General features: G+C 38.8%; 2 protein-coding genes across 6 annotated transcripts in view; both read left to right on the top strand.

The window, feature by feature from the left end:
* Positions 1-687: 687 nt before the first annotated feature.
* Positions 688-8060, top strand: Camlg (calcium modulating ligand; the record flags this gene model as incomplete). The annotated part of the gene is made up of 3 exons (XM_048792031.1): positions 688-1164; positions 2671-2736; positions 7495-8060. Coding segments are annotated over 3 exons (735 nt in total), but the record flags the coding sequence as incomplete, so codon positions are not given.
* A 5299-nt stretch (positions 8061-13359) lies between these two features.
* Positions 13360-16484, top strand: part of Ddx46 (DEAD-box helicase 46) — a 63153-nt gene continuing 60028 nt past the window's right edge. For 3 of the 5 annotated variants that reach the window (XM_048792279.1, XM_048792280.1, XM_015488569.2), the window contains exon 1: positions 13360-13560. In XM_048792279.1, coding sequence (XP_048648236.1) covers positions 13544-13560 — 17 coding nt within the window. In that variant the 5' untranslated portion in view covers positions 13360-13543. The remainder of the gene's footprint in view (positions 13561-16484) is intronic. The other 2 variants (XM_048792278.1, XM_015488568.2) reach the window with 1 other exon arrangement.

Genomic DNA, 16484 nt, shown 5'->3' on the forward strand with positions numbered 1-16484 from the left:
CCATTTTTTTTTTTTTTTTTTTGTTACATTTTATTTAGAGCAGAGTCTGGCCAAGTTGCTGAGGCTGGCTTTGAATTTATAATCCTCCTGCCTCAGCCTCCCTGTATTGTAGGTGTGCCACTGCACCCAACTACTTAGTATCTTTCTGTATTTTGTTCTTTTGTTTTGAAACTTATTTCTATTTTTTTGTTGTTGTTGTTTTGAATCAGCAGCATCCTAAAACTATGTAAGTACTTACTAATGGCTGCCCTAATGGCTGCCTAACAATAGTTGTAGGCTATGCCACACCCTATGCTCACAGAGCTCTGGATTCAGAAATTTTATTTTAAAATTCAGATCTTAAAAATCTTTAATGGCTTTGTATTTTTAACCAAATAAGCTAGTGCAACCAATGCAGTCATATTTCTGGAATATGTTATCCATGAAAAGTTGGTCTTGACAGCTTCTTCCATCCTTGATTATCTTTCCTAGTTTGTTTTTTAGTCTTATCTCCTACCCACAAAGTTTGGATTATTTCCTCTGCAGGAATACTCTTGGGTGATATAGTTTGATGGTATAGAAAGAGGAACTTGTTTTTATTTTATGCAAAATCAGTATTTTGATTCAGTGACTGTCAAGTTTTAGCTGCAGCAACATATTTTAAAAATATTAGCACATAAGGCGTGTGTAATAACAAAAGGCTTTTAATTTTTTTCCCCCTTAGAAGAGGAAAGTCAAGCAAAATCAAAGCAGCAGGACAGTGATAAACTGAACTCCCTCAGCATTCCTTCCGTTTCAAAGCGAGTAGTGCTGGGTGACTCGGTCAGTCCAGGAACAACTGACCAGCAGGGTGGTGTTGTGGAGGTAAAGGGGACCCAGCTGGGAGACAAATTGGACTCTTTTATTAAACCACCGGAGTGCAGTAATGATGTCAACCTTGAGCTCCGACAGCGAAACAGAGGGGACCTTACCACGGACACTGTCCAGAGGGGTTCTCGCCATGGCCTAGAACAGTACCTTTCCAGATTTGAAGAAGCAATGAAATTAAGGAAACAGTTGATCAGTGAAAAGCCCAATCCAGATGATGGAAGTGCATCAGAAGAATTTGACTCTTTTCGAATATTTAGATTGGTGGGATGTGCTCTTCTTGCTCTTGGCGTCAGAGCTTTTGTTTGCAAATATTTGGTAAGGAAAGAGCTATAAACTAACTAAATTTGGAAAATGCAAGTTGGCTATATACTTTTAATTCACAGGATTAATTGCCAATATTAAGTTAATATCTACCAGATTTATGGAGCTATTTGGAGGTGTATTATATAAACTTCATTATTCACCATAGTTACAGAATGAGAGCCTATTAATTATTATTAAAGGTGTTCTTTATGCCAGCTACCATTAAGTGCTTTGCTAGTAAAAACTTATTTGATTTTCATCCTTTATGAACTAGACATCATTTAAATCTGTAAAGGAATGAAGACTCGGGTTAAATCACTTGCCCAAGGTCACACAGCATCTAAGTGACAGCTGAGATTAAATCCAGGCAGTTTCATACTAGAACCAAAGGGTTAAGTGCCAATATAGAAAGTATATTAATTATTAAGTTCCAAATAGTATAGAGTTCCTGAATATGAAGTAAATTTTTTCTGTGTATCAAAAGGTATTTCAACATTTTCATAATGTTGAAGTAGTATGACAGGCCTTTTTTGTACCATGATGTGGTCCTGTTATTTTACAGTAGTGGAAGGCTGCAGAAAAGCATAGCTCATAGTTCACTCGCATCTTGTTCTTAGAACTATTTCCGTTCAATAGACATTTTAAGAATATCTACCATATATCAGGCACATAAACAAATTTTCCAGGTAATTAAGATGTATATCATTAAGCAAAACAGTTTTTGAAAATCTTTTTATGCAAATGTTGCTTTAGTTATAATCAACAGATCTGATTTTTTTTTCTCCCTGATAATAAATTATAGCAAAGATTGATGATGCTTTTAACATTTAGTGAGCTAGGTAGCTGCTTTTATCTCTCTTATCTAAAGGACTCTGTGCTTTCATGCTTTTAAAGCATCATCTCATTTTTGTGCCTCGTTTTTTCAGGAGCTTTTTTTTTTTTTGCTTTGGTTTTCTTCACTATGAACTTCTCAATTGTTTAGTTCTCACTGCTCTCACTATAATATGCCACCTAATGATCTTTGCTCCTTGGTTCCCTTCATAATATTTTTAACTTTAGAAATAATTGTGTAAATTAAATGTTACTTGGATCTTTTCCATTTTGCCTAAGAAGCCAGATCATCAAGTCATTTTATCTATAGTGTGAATAGCTCCTCATTTGAGGCCCAAGATGGTAGCCATCTGAGTTATTCTTTGCCCCAAAGTCTAAGGAATGAATGGTGTATGTTTTGAGTGTTGGGCCTTTTAGGTATGCTTCAGGTTGTCAGTTTCTTCTAGGTGAAGGAAATTCATGATGTATTATTATATATCTAGCTCTAGTTTATACTCTTAAATAATTTTAAAAAGTAAATTTTTATGAGAGAAGACTTTTGGGGAAATTGAAAGAACTATATAACTTTCAGCACTAAATTAGTATTTTATTGTAGTTTTTTGCTTGGAATTTTATAGCTTCTGTTTGATTTATTGTGGTTTGAATGATTATGTTGGAAATATTTAATTTTATCTTTTATCTTCACAGTCCATATTTGCTCCATTTCTTACTTTACAACTTGCGTACATGGGACTGTACAAATATTTTCCCAAGGTAAATTAAAATCTTTTCTAAGTTTGGTGATATATTTAGATTGATTCATGACTAGCTAATTTTAAGAACTTAAAAAAAAAATGGTCCTGCTGGGCACAGTGGCTCACGTATGTAATTCTGGCAGCGCAGGAAGCTGAGGCAGGAGGATGGAAAGTTCAGAAACACCCTCAGCAACTTAATGAGGCCCTAAGCAACTTAGCGAGACCTCATCTCAAAATAAATAAAAAAGGCTGGGGATGTGGCTCAGTGGTTAAGTGCCTCTGGGTTCAATCCCCAGTACCAAAACCAAACCAAACCAAACCAAAACACTTGGTTCTACTTGTGTTCTGAATCAGTGATGCTTAAAGTATGGTTTGCCTGCCAGTGCTGATCTTCAAACTAATTATGTCTCAAGATGTATTAAGTTCAAAATGGAGCGATCAGTCCCAGCTGCTCAAGAGGCTGAGGCAGGAAGATTGTGAGTTCAAAGTCAGCCTCAGCAAAAGCGAGGCACTAAGCAACTTAGTGAGACCCTGTCTCTAAATAAGATACAAAATAGGGCTGGGGATGTGGCTCAGTGGTCCACTGCCCCTGAGTTAAAAAAACAAAAACAAAACTCACATAAAACTTGGTCAGACAAATAAAGTTATCTTGGATATCAGGCAACTTGAGCCCCATAAGACTGTGTATACATCTACAGTCCCTGGTACTCCCCCAAAATAATAAAGTGAATAATCAGGAATTTTCGTAGTACTTTTTATATTATCATACACTTTCATTATATTTTACAAAAATGTTGGTCCATGTGGTTTGAGGTCCTTAGGGTAGTATTAATAGTACTTGTCTAAGAAAAGTGTTCAATTTAATTACTAATTAACTTTAGTAATTCATTTTATTTATAATAAAGGAAATAAATTTTTAAAATTGGTTTGAGGGCTGGGATTGTGGCTCAGCGGTAGAGCGCTTGCCTAGCACTGACAGGACCCGGGTTCGATCCTCAGCACCACATAAAAATAAAGGCATTGTGTTGTGTCCATCTACACCTAAAAAATAAACACAAAGATAAAATAAAATTATTTTGACTATCTTACTATGCCCCTTATTGAACACTTGGTAACAATGCACTTTATCTTTGAGTTTTTTTTTTTTTTTTTGGCTGAAAAATTACTACTTGGCTGTTTGCTTAGCCATTTTTTTTGTATGGGTGGTGCTGGGATCCAACTCAGGGCCTCATGCATGCTAGACAGTGCTCTACCACTGAGTAATACCCTCAGCCCTGCTTAGTCATTTCTTTTTCTTTAGAACTGGGGATTCATCTTAGGGGTGTTCAACCACTGAGCCATATCCCCAGCCTTTTTTATATTTTATTTAGAGATAGGGTCTTGCTGAGTCACTTGGGGCCTCACTAAATTGCTGAGGCTGGTTTTGAACTCTTGATCTCTTGCCACAGCCTCCACAGCTGCTGGGATTACAGGCATTCACCCCATGCTTAGTCATTTCTAATGGGCCAATAGATCTGTTTTTGGTTTTGATGGATTTAAAATATTTGTGTTTTGAAGCTCAAACTGGTCAAATACAGAAAGTAAAAGAGTAAAGAAAGAAATATCATTGTAATTAAAGCATTGGCCTAGAAGTTCATTCTTGCATTGGGGATGTAGCTCAGAGTTGGAGCACTTGCCTAGCATACACAAGCCCCTGGGTTTGATCCTCAGCACCATAAACACACAAAAGAAGTTTTCCCTATAGTCATAGTGGTAAGCTGTCCAAGAAATATTAAAAGAGAAAAATAAAAAGTGTAGAAATATGATCTGTAGCATACTCCTTTTTTGTGTGTGTGAAAAGGATGCAAAATAATTCATATTTGATTTTGTTTATATATTCATGAAACTATTAACAGTAATAGTATTAACAGTAGTAGTAATAGAGCTGTGTATAGATTACTAGGAAATGGGGGAGAAACAAGAAAGGGAGACTTTTACACTTTCGACAAAACAACATTTTGTTATAGTGGTTTCTTTCTTTTTTTTTTTTTGGTACCAGGGATTGAACCCAGGGGTGCTTAACCACTGAGCCACATCCCATCCCTTTTTATTTTTTTAATTTTGAGACAGGTCTCACTAAGTTGCTTAGGGCCTCATTAAATTGCTTAGGCTGGCTTTGAACTTGCAATCAGCTTCCCAGCCACTGGGATTACAGGCATGCCTCACCCTGCCTGTTTTGTTATGGTAGGTTTTTTTCCTTTTCTCTGTGGTGCTGGGGATTGAATCCAAGGGCACTCTACCTCTTAGCTACATTTCCAACCCCAGTCCTTTTTATTTTTTACTTTGAGACTGGGTCTAAGTTAAACTTCCTGTGTTAGCCTCAAATTTTAGAATCCTTCTGCCTCAGCCTCTGGAGGAGCTGGAATTACATGCATGTGCCAATGTGCCCAGATGCTGCAGTAGTTTTTAAACACACAAATGAAAGAATTGTGCAGTGAACACTATCCTTACTATGTAGATTCTGTAATTAACCTCTCATTATATTTGTCATGTATAGAATTTTCTATTTTCAAATCCATCTTATTGGGGCTAGGGATGTGGCTCAAGCGGTAACGCGCTGCCTGGCATGCGTGTGGCCCGGGTTCGATCCTCAGCACCACATAACAAACAAAGATGTTGTGTCTGCCGAAAACTAAAAAATAAATAATAAAAAATTTTCTCTCTCTCTCTCTCTCTTTAAAAAAACAAAAACAAAAACAAATCCATCTTATTTTTCTTGCTGTATTTCAAAGTATGTTATAGATGTACATATCTGTATACTTCACCCCTCTAACATATCATTAACTCCAAGTCAATGTTTATGGTTCTTTTTATTTTTTTAGGGGGGGTTTACTGGGGATTAAACCTAGAGGTGCTTTACCACTAAGCTATATTCCCAATCCTTTTTTAAATTTTTTATTTTGAGACAGACTCTAGCTCAGTTATTAGGACTTCATTAAATTGCTGAGACTGGCCTCGAATTTATAATCCTCTTTCCTCAGCCTCCTTAGTCACTGGGATTATAGGTGAACATCCCCTTATCCAGCTGGTTCTTTTTTGTTTTGTTTTGTTTTTGCATGGGGGATAGAACCCAGGGATGTCTTACCACTGAGCCACATCCTCAGCCCTACTTTGTATTTTATTTAGAAACAGAGTCTCTGAGTTGTTTAGGGCCTTGCTAAATTGCTGAGGATGGCTTTGAACTTGTGATCCTCCTGCCACAGCCTCCCGAGCTGCTGGGATTCAGGCGTACACCACTATGCCTAGTTTATTTTTATTTTTTCTTTTGAGACAAGGTCTTGCTAAGTTGCTGAGACTGACTAGCTGGTTCTTTTTATTTAAGGTTAACTTTTTGTAAAGGAAATGTGCATGTTCTAAGTGAACCATTTGATAAGTTCTGACAACCTGCAAAACTCAAGGTTTCGAACCTTGTATCATCCCTGAAAGTTTGATTGTGTCCCTTTCCAGGCACTCCCAGTTCCTCTCCCACAAAGGTCTAATTTTCTTTTTCCCACCATAAATTAGTTTTACCTGTTTTAGTAATTAATAGGATCATTTATTCCTTTTTGTGTTTTTATAAGCCTTCCTTAATTCTACATGATATTTTTGAGATTCATCAAGTTTTTGAGTATATTTATAGTTGATTCCCTTTTATTTTGGTGAGTGATAAATCAGGAGTACGAATAAATCCATCTGTTTATTTGATTTCCTGTTGATGGATATCATGGCTGTTCCCAGTTTTGGGTCATTTTGACTAAAATCAAAGTTTTACTTCTAAGAAACTTTCTCTGTGTCTTGGTGGACATGGGCTTCATTTGTCTTAGTTAATTATAACTTTTATTTTTAATTTTTATGTATTTATTTTTAGACAGGGTCCCTCTATGTTGCCCAGGCTGGTCTTGAACTCCTGGGCTGAAGCCATCCTCCCACTTGAGCTTCCTGAATAGTTGGGACTGCAGGTGCACCACCATATCTGGCATAACTTTTTATATTTCTAAAATTATTGAACCATGTGAGTGGTTTTCTTGATACCAATCAATAACTTTTTTTAAAAAAGCAACTTTGAATTTTTTTTTTTAAATGAGGAAATTATATGAGGAAATAAATGTTCTCTCTTCCCCCAAAAGTATTCTTGTCCGATGATATCCTGTTGTGCATGTAATCAGGTGTGAATTTCTTTGCATATCATGTAGGACCTTTAAGGATGTTCCTGTGATATGGTTACAAATTACTCAGTGTTCTCCAATATGATCAGCATTCTTCTGCCTCTGGCTTTTGTTATCATGAGACTTAAAATAAGATTTCTCATCTTATTTCTACCAATCTAAGTGCTGCTCCTTCTTGAAGGCCTGTTTTCTACCTCCTCTAGAATTATTCCTTTATTTACAGAAAACTGGAACAATTTCTATCTCCTACGAGCCCTGATGCCACATTGTCCGTGTCACTCATTTAGCAATTATTGAAGTCCTAACTAATAATGATTTTCCTGTTTTTTGCCTTGTGATATCATGTATATTTCAAATTGTGTCTTGTTTCCAAGATGACACCTTTTAAAATTTTTTGATAGAATCTTACCTGCTATTGCCTCTAGTTTACTGATTTGCCTATTATATTCTCAGTAAATGCTAGCATATTGTTTTAAAACTTTCTTAACAAGCTCTAAACCAGTTAGGCAAAAATTGCAGAATTCATCATGTTTTATAGAGTTTATATAGTCTGCTGAAAGATGTAAAGTTAATTTGAATCTTTGTCTTTACAGAGTGAAAAGAAAATAAAGACAACAGTATTGACAGCAGCACTTCTATTATCTGGAATTCCTGCTGAAGTGATAAATCGATCAATGGATACCTATAGCAAAATGGGTGAAGTCTTCACAGATCTCTGTGTCTACTTTTTCACTTTTATCTTCTGTCATGAACTGCTCGATTACTGGGGCTCTGAAGTACCATGAAGCCTGCAGAACTCAGAAGAAGCTTACAAAAAAACCAATTACTCTTCTATATTGCAGTGTCTCTAAAAGAGGCATATGAGTTTACACCTTTATATAATTTTATTTCATAGGGATTATAAAGCCAATAGGAAAGGAATGACAGGTTCCTTGATTTGAAAATGTTACATTTGTATTAGTATTACTATGAAAAATAGAGTACCAATGTCATTAATGATTTTCCTTGTTTAATTAGAATCCCTAGTCTATATATCTTTTCCCTAACTTCTCAGATTTGTAATTCCTCTTTTGGGGCCTGAGCTAATGCTTTTGAGAGAGCAGATAAATGTGGTCTCAGCCAACCCTGAAGATTGTTTCTTGTATTTGTGTCATTCTGTCCTGAAAAATGAAACCATCCTAAAAATAAAATGAAAAAAAAAAAAATGAATTGAGTATTAAATCATTTGGTACTACTTTTTTTTTTTTTAACAGATTTTTGTATGGTCTATTTGGTTAATACTCATGATATTAAAAACACATACTTTATTTTTTATTGCTCACTAAGTCTTATTTTGTATAATTTTATTTTAAACCAGAATAACAGAATAATTTAAGTCTATTCCTTTGGTTTGAGATTAAGATTACAAGCATACACATTTTCTGATTTCAAAATGAATCTAGAGAGAAATATAAAGCATCCTTAGACTTGTCATCCCCTTAATCCCTAGGAAAACACTAGTGATCTTGAATTGCATGTTTACCACTTTTGTTTCCTTAAATTAAAAAAAAAGTAGGGGGTAGGCATGGTGATGCATTCCTGTAATCCCAGTGATGGATAGGTTGAGGCAGGAGGATCACAAGTTTGAGGCCAGCCTAAGCATTTTAGCAAGACCCTCAGCAACTAAATAAGAGTGTGTTTCATTATCAAATTTTTAGCCTTCGACCCACTCTGGCTTCGTGAATGAAGGTTGGAGACGTGAGGAACTGCTAGGGAGTTTTGAATTAAAGAGACAAGACTCTAATTACCTTTAAACCAGCTCCAAGATGGCTCCTAGCTCCAGCCTCCAGCCACCTAATGTGGTAGCGAAGTTTAATGAAGAGGAGAGAGAACACGCCAGGGAGGGGAACAAAAGATTCTGGGGAAAATCCCATCCAATGAAGATTAAGAGGGGCAGTGTCCCAAGGTCGAGGGGATGATTAGCCCTCAATCGGACCTGGAGAAGAATGGGGAAAGCTCTGACACAGCTGTGTCTAAGGGTCTCTCACCCAGCCAGGGAGGTAACTCAAATCATGTGCAAGGATGGCCTCCCACATAAATTTACATATCAAGAAGACCTGTAAGACAATGGGATATTACTCAGCACTAAAAAAATAACAAGATCATGGCATTTGCAGGCAAATGGATGGCATTAGAGCAGATTATGCTAAGTGAAGTTAGCCAATCCCAAAAAAAACAAATGCCGAATGTCTTCTCTGATATAAGGGGGGTGGCTCAAAATGGAATAGGGAAGAAGAGCATGAGAAGAAGACTACCACTAAATAGGGAAGAGAGGTGAGAGGGAAAAAGAGGAAGAAGGGGAGTTGCACAGAAGATGGAAGGCGAACCTCATTGTTATACAGAATACATATATGATGTTGTAATGAGAAAAAGAAAAAAAAGTGTCACATTAGATTGGATAGAGAGAAAGGATGGGAGAGGAGGGGAGGAGTAAGGAGGATACGAAGGGCAGCAGAATAGAATAGACAATATGATTGATGTATTCCATGTGTGTATTATATGTCAAAATTCATTCTGCTGTCATGTATGACTAAAATAAATAAAGAATTTTTAAAAATTAAAAAAAAAACAGGAATAGAGATGCAAAGTAAAAAAAAAAAAAAAAAAAAAAAAAGAAGACCTGTAAGATACCTGTTGTTGCCACTTTTTCTCTACAGTTGATTGACATCCCCCTGATTATTTGCTTCAGTATGTTGAATAATATCAGATGGAAATGGAATCTTTTCATGTTCAGAAAAATTTAAAATCTTTTTAGGAATTTTGACATGTATGTGAGCTAAATGACTGACAAATATGGTCATTTAAATAGGACATCTTCAACCATGTCACCCAGTGAGTTTTTTAGTCTGATTAATTATCACCATTGGTATTAAAAACAGACGATTATAAGTTTCTCAGAACTGAGTCAGAATCAAAATCTGCTTTGGAAGTCAGGGCTGTTTGCTCTAAGTGACATATTCGAGACAGTAGCAGCTTCTCGCAGGACAGAGAAGTAATGTGAATTAACCACCAATGTATTGTGGACATAAATTATTATGGCAGTGAGAATTGCCTTGTTAATGGGTTCTCTCAGAGGGGTGTTAGAAATAAAGTATCTTCAAATGAGCCTAGATCTAGGTATCATGCCTAGATTCTAGTTCTAGCAAGATGAGTGATATAGGACTAAGTGTGTTTCCTGAGTGTCTGTTTTCTTCAAGAAATTTGAGTATGTGATTAAAAAATCTGTTCCAGCTGGGCGCGCTGGCAATGCCTGTAATCCCAATGGCATGGGAGGCTGAGACAGGAGGGTCATGAGTTCAAAGCCAGCCTCAACAAAAGCGAGGTACTGAGCAACTCAGTGAGACTCTGTCTCTAAATAAAATACAAAATAGGGCTGGGGATGTGGCTCAGTGGCTGAGTGCCCCTGAGTTTAATACTCAGTACCAAAAAAAAAAAAATCTGTTCCACCTATTAACATTAATTCTGTGACCAAGCAATATTCAAATTGAGCTACTTCCATTCCCTCTGCATGATCTCACCAGTCCATGGCTGTACTATACTTAAAAACAAATTGTTAGTAACCCACTTCTCTTTCTCCCGTGTACTCCAGATTCATATAACACCTTATATAGCCATAAGTTCCTGGAAGTGTAGTAGGCATCTCAAGCATCTCACGACTAAAACAGAGTTGCTCATTTCTTTCCTTCCCCACCAAATGCTGCTCCCATGCCTTTCTCATCTCCATACATTATGACAATCAAACTATAGCTCTGTTCAAAATCTGGGAGTCTGGGCTGGGGTTGTGGCTCAGTGGCAGAGCGCTTGCCTAGCATGTGCGAGGCACTGGGTTCAAGTCTCAGCATCACATGTAAATAAATAAAGACCCATCAATAACTAATAAAAATATTTTTTTAAAAAGCTTGGGGGTCATCTTTCTTCTTCCCTTTCCCTCACAGCTTATAGCCAATTGATCAGTTTGTTTTGAGAGCTTTCCCCAGAATACATCTGGAATCTGACCATATCTTGTCTCCACTGGTTAAGTCACTAGTGGTTTTCTATTTTTGTTTTTGTTTTGTTTTGAGAAAGCTCCTGCTATGTTGTCTAGGCTGGCACCTCAGCCTCTGGAGCAGCAGAACAGCTGGAACTACAGGACCCCAGGTGGCTTGTTTTCCTATTTCTCTTAGACTGAAATCCATATCCTTCCCTATAGCCTACATCGCAGCAACTTGTGTAGCTCTGGTACCTGTCCCTCCTTGGCGTCCATCTGGTAATATTGTTTCAGTCCTTCCTTACCCTTGGCAGGGTGCCAAACTCTCCAGTCTATCCCTCTTCAATTCAGCTCACCGCTCACACAGGCAGGCAACTGCCCTAAGGGTGAGAGCCAGAACTCACCTTGGAACCTTAACCTTACACTATTTTTATTTTACTTTTTAAAAAAATCATCTTTATTTGATATTAAATTTTATATAGAATAAAACATCAATTCAAACTGTATAGTTTGCTAGGCATGGTGGCACACCCCTGTAATCCCAGCTACTCAGAAGACTGAAGCAGGAGGATCACAAATTTGAGGCCTGCCTGGGCAATTTACTTAGATCCTGTGTCAAAGTAAAATAGGCAGAGGATGTAGGTCAGTGGTAGAGGGTTTAACATGCATGAGGCCCTGGTTTCAGTTCCTAGTACCGCAAAAATTAACTTAAGTGTAATTCAATGAATTTTAACAAATGTATACATCCACACAACTGCCACAATAAAGATATAGTACTTTTGCCCAGCATGGTGGCGCGCACGCCTATAATCCCGGCAGCTTGGGAGGCTGAGGCAGAAGGATCAAGAGTTCAAAGATAGCTTCAGCAACGGTGAGGTGCTAAGTAACTCAGTGAGACCCTGTCTCTAAATAAAATACAAAATAGGACAGGGAATGTGGCTCAGTGGTCAAGTGCCCCTGAGTTCAATCCCCAGTACCGAAAAAAAAAAAAAAAAGGTATAGTGCTTTTCTATTTAGGTGTAAGAAAGTAAATAGCAGTACAGTCACATGTAGGGTAAAAATGAGAGATTCTTCCCCAACTTCATGACAGCTTTCTGCAAAATCTTGGGTATGTGTTCCACCAGACCATTAATTCCCAATCTTGGCTATTTCAGGGTCTCCTAGGAAGCTTAAAAATCCCCAATGCTGCGGGGTATGGCACAGGCCTGTAAACCCAGCCACTGAGGAGGCTTAGGCAACATGATCGCAAGTTGGAGGCCAGCCTCAGCAACTTAGTGAGGTTTTAAAGAGTTTAGGGAGACTCTGTCTCAAAATAAAACATTAAAAGGGTTAGGGTTATATAGCTCAGTGTTAAAGTGCCCCTGGGTCAATCTCCAGTTAAAAAAACAAAAACAGAGCTGAGGTTGTGGCTCAGAGGTAGAGTGCTCGCCTACCATGCATGAGGCACTGGGTTCGATCCTCAGCACCACATAAAGATAAAATAAAGATACTGTTGTAACTAAAAATAAAACGAAAAACTGACCAAGTAAGTCAGGTCATCAATGGAAACCCAGGCATTCATATCTGATTTTCCCTAACCCTTCCCAGGGCAGGCAATGTTGAGGGGAGGGAAAAAATAAATAAATAAATATATAATATATTTATATAAAAATCTTTCTTTCTTTCTAAATAAATATATTATATATAAATATATATTTGTATAAAATTCTTTCTTTCTCTCTCCTTCCTTCCTTCCTTTCTACTGGGGATTAAACCCAAAGATGCTTTAGCTTTCAGACAGGGTCTCCCTAAATTGTTGAGGGTCTACCCTAAATTTCAAAGGCTTTTCTTGAACTTTCAACCCTCCTGCCTCAGTCACCCCAGACACTGGGATTACGGGCATGCACCATCATGAGGGACAAGAGCTGTCACGTCTTTTGCTAATATATTTTTAGCTCTTGTCTTCTTCATCAGGTTAACTCCTTCAACTTCAGGTTAACAGTCTTCAGCTCTCACCTGCAAGCTGAAAGGTCACTTACTTCTCAGGCAGCACTTTCTTTTTTTCCAGTATGCACTTTCCTTATGGTATTACATCCTCTTTGTTTTCGGTCATATCCATCCCCCACTCTCCGTGAGATCTAGCACAAGCCTGGCACACAACAAAAATGAGTGACTGCATAAATGAATAAAGTGCGTGAATGCAGAAGGTTATAGCATTATTTAGGAAAGATTAAGATGGACATGAGTAAACCCTCTGGGGCAGCAGCTGACTGTCCAGGACGTATCGGTGGCCCCAGCAGCAAAACCACACCCAAGGATCCCGAGACTGACGCGCTGCCCTTGAACGCAAACTCTCGTTTGGCACAAACCTGGCAAGGGCATGCCTTTCTGGCTCTGTCCGCGCTGCGCGCCCTCCAGACGAGAGGCGGCGCTGTGGAAAGACAGCAGCTTCCGGCCGGCAGTTTCCTTCCTTCTGCGGTCGGTGCCAGCACGTCCTGTTGTCGTTGGCTGCGTTGGGATGGCTTCCTCTGCTGTCTCTGCTACCAGTTCTTAGTGCTAAGTCTTCGCCTGACGCGCCGAGGGTAGCGGGTCTTTCTCCTTTGTCCCTTTTGCTTGCGAGTCGTCCTCAAGGACGCGGCTTTCCTGCAGTCGGCAGAATGGGCAGGGAGTCGCGGTGAGTTAGTGCGCCGAGCGGGCGAGCGGCTTCTCGGGGTAGGGAGAAGAGGCGGGAGTTGAGGTGGTGGCGGGGCCAGGCCTGGGGTGGCCTCCACGTGTGGCCACTGTGCTCCCCAGCCACTGAATGTGCTGGAGCCTTCGGCTGAGGGAATGTCTGTGCTTGGGTCGGTGATGGGCACATTCTTACCCTGCACTGCCATCACCCGTTTTGAGCCTCTGGAGCAAGAGCAGCCCTCCAGGCCGCCTGGGACGGGTCACCCCATCCTGCCACTTCCTACCCTGGTTGCCTCAGCTAGTAGTGATCCCAGTTGATTTTTTTTTTTTAATCGCTTCGCATTTGCAACATTTCTCGGCTCCTTTCACTCTGTATTTCAGTTCTTTTTGCGCGGATTGTCTTTTCCCAAGTCGGTTGAAAGGACCGTGTGGGCATTTTTACTGCATCTTCAGCATTGTACTCGACCGGCTTTTACTGGGCTGCAGTATTTGTTGCGTGGATGTTTACTTCGCAAAAGGATTTCATATTTCTTTGTTATCTGCTTTCTGTATTCTTTAAACTCAGCTGGGAGACCTTATTAGGACTGTGAAATCTCTTAAGATTGTTGACAACTGGCTCAGGACCTTGACTCTTTTTTTTTTATCTTAAATATAAATATTTGATATGTATTTAGCAATGACTGAAAGATGCTTTATGTCTAGGGACAGTGACGGTTTTGCTTTGTTTTTAATGCTAAATGTTTTATTGTGGCATACTTTCAGGGAAATGAACAAAGTGTGAGTAGAGCTTGATGAAATTTAGCAAATATATGAATTGTGTAACCATCATCTGGATAAAGAATACTTCCTTAGCTACAGAAAAATCCTGTGAAGATCTTTTAAATTTCTCTAAAGGCATTTTGGTTTGGTTTGGTTTGGTTTTGGTACCAGGGATTGAACTCGGGGGGCACTCGACCACTGAGCCACATCTCCAGCTCTATTTTGTATTTTATTTAGAGACAGGGTCTCCCTGAGTTGCTTAGTGCCGTGCCCTTGCTGAGGCTGGGTTTGAACTCGAAATCCGCCCCCCTCCCCAGCCTCCCAGGCTGCTGGGATTACAGAGTCGGTCTGCCCTGGGCTTCCTAAAGGCATTGCCATTCATTTGGCTATTCAGACCAGAAATCTGGAAGTGATATTTGATTCGTCTTTTTTATTGCCTACATCTAGTTGGATTCTGCATCCTTTCCCCATTCCTGATCTCCCTCACTTGAGGCCTTTAATCACTTATTGCTAATACTTCTGCACCTCCTTCAAATTGGTTGCTCCCTGAATTGATTATCATTCTTTGATCTTGCTTTTCTAATCATTAGAGCCCTCATATTGCCGCCAGAGAGACACTTGTGAAATAAAGATAAAATCAGTGTCATCTCCCTGACTTGTTTTCAGTAGCTCCTTTTGCTTCTAAGATGAAATTCAAACTTTGACAATAGCCTTCAAGGCCTCCTTCTAGCCTTTTAGCCTTCTGCCATACCTTTATGTCCTAGAGTGTGTGCTTTAGGTTTGTTCAAGCAGGAATGAAAAGCTCAGGTGGGAAAGAGCAGGGTGTTAGAGAAATACTCTGAAGAATCCAGTTTTCCTACATATATGGGTTTCATGAAGGATTGAGAAGGAGAAGGTAGGTCTTGAAAAAACACAGAAAATGAATTATCAATTTAATTTTGAAGATAAAAATTTGTGAGCTTTTGAAGATTTTGAATAGGGTCAGAAGATGATCCTAGAAGCAGGAAGATCAGGAGTCTTTAAAAAAAAAACTAGCTGGGCACGGTGTCTCAAACCTGTAATTCCAGTGGCTTAGAAGGCTGAGAGAGGAGGATGTCAGGTTTGAGGCCAGCCTCAGCAACTTAGTGGGGCCCTATGCAACTTATTGAGATCCTGTGTCAAAAATAAAAAGGGCTGGGGATGTGACTCATTGGTTAAGTGCCCTTGGGCTCAATTCCTAGTACCAAAATTAAAAAATAAAAAAATTACTCAGTAGTTAAATCTCATATGGATTAGTGACAGTGATAGCTCTGAAGAGGTGATATAATGTGAAAGGATTACAGAGGTGAAATTGGTAACCCTTGGTGTTTTATTGGTTGTGTAGAATGAAAAAAAGAAAAATATTCGAGTTAACTGATGTTTTGAGCCTAGTGACTAGAAGTTGGGATGATACATAGTTTGGGGTAGGGAAAGGTAACAAGTTTGTATTTCTACAAAAGATAAATCAGGTGTGATCATTCCTTAATGGTCTTATCCAGGATTATAGCTTTGAGTAGTCTTTATACACTAATGGCTCCACAGTATATATTTTCTGACCAAACCTCTTCAACTCCAGACTCAGATTTTACATATGGTTGTACATCTCCACTTGGATACCTAATATTCTGATTTCTTACCTTTCCCCTAAATGTACTCCTTCATTCTTTTCATGTTAGTACATTAGCAACTTTATTTTTCTTTTTGGTACTGGAGGTTGAACACAGGACTTCATGTATGTTGGGCAAGCACGGTACCACTGAGCTTCACTCCCGGCCCTATTTATTTTTATTCTTTTTTGAGATGGGGTCTTGCTGTGTTATTCAGACTGGTCGTGAACTTATGAGCTCAAGTGATCCTTTCTCCTCAACCCCTAGTAGCTAACTGGGACTGTGGGCATGCTACCATACCCCAACTAATAGCTTTCATCTTCCTCAAAATAAGTCCTATATAATGTCATATAAGAATTTCTATAATTGGCTGCCTTGATGTTTATTTGACCTTCTCTTGTGGCACTCTCTAGCTCATTAAGCCTTGGCCAAAGCTGGCTTCCTTGCTGTTCCTTGAATGTGCCAGTAGATCTTCTCAATGACTTTGCAGCTGTCATGGTTCTTCATGGTTCCTACCTTTATTTCCTTTAAGCTTCTATAATAA

The sequence above is a fragment of the Marmota marmota genome, unplaced genomic scaffold (assembly GCF_001458135.2).
Source record: "Marmota marmota marmota unplaced genomic scaffold, marMar, whole genome shotgun sequence".
NCBI lineage: Eukaryota > Metazoa > Chordata > Mammalia > Rodentia > Sciuridae > Marmota > Marmota marmota.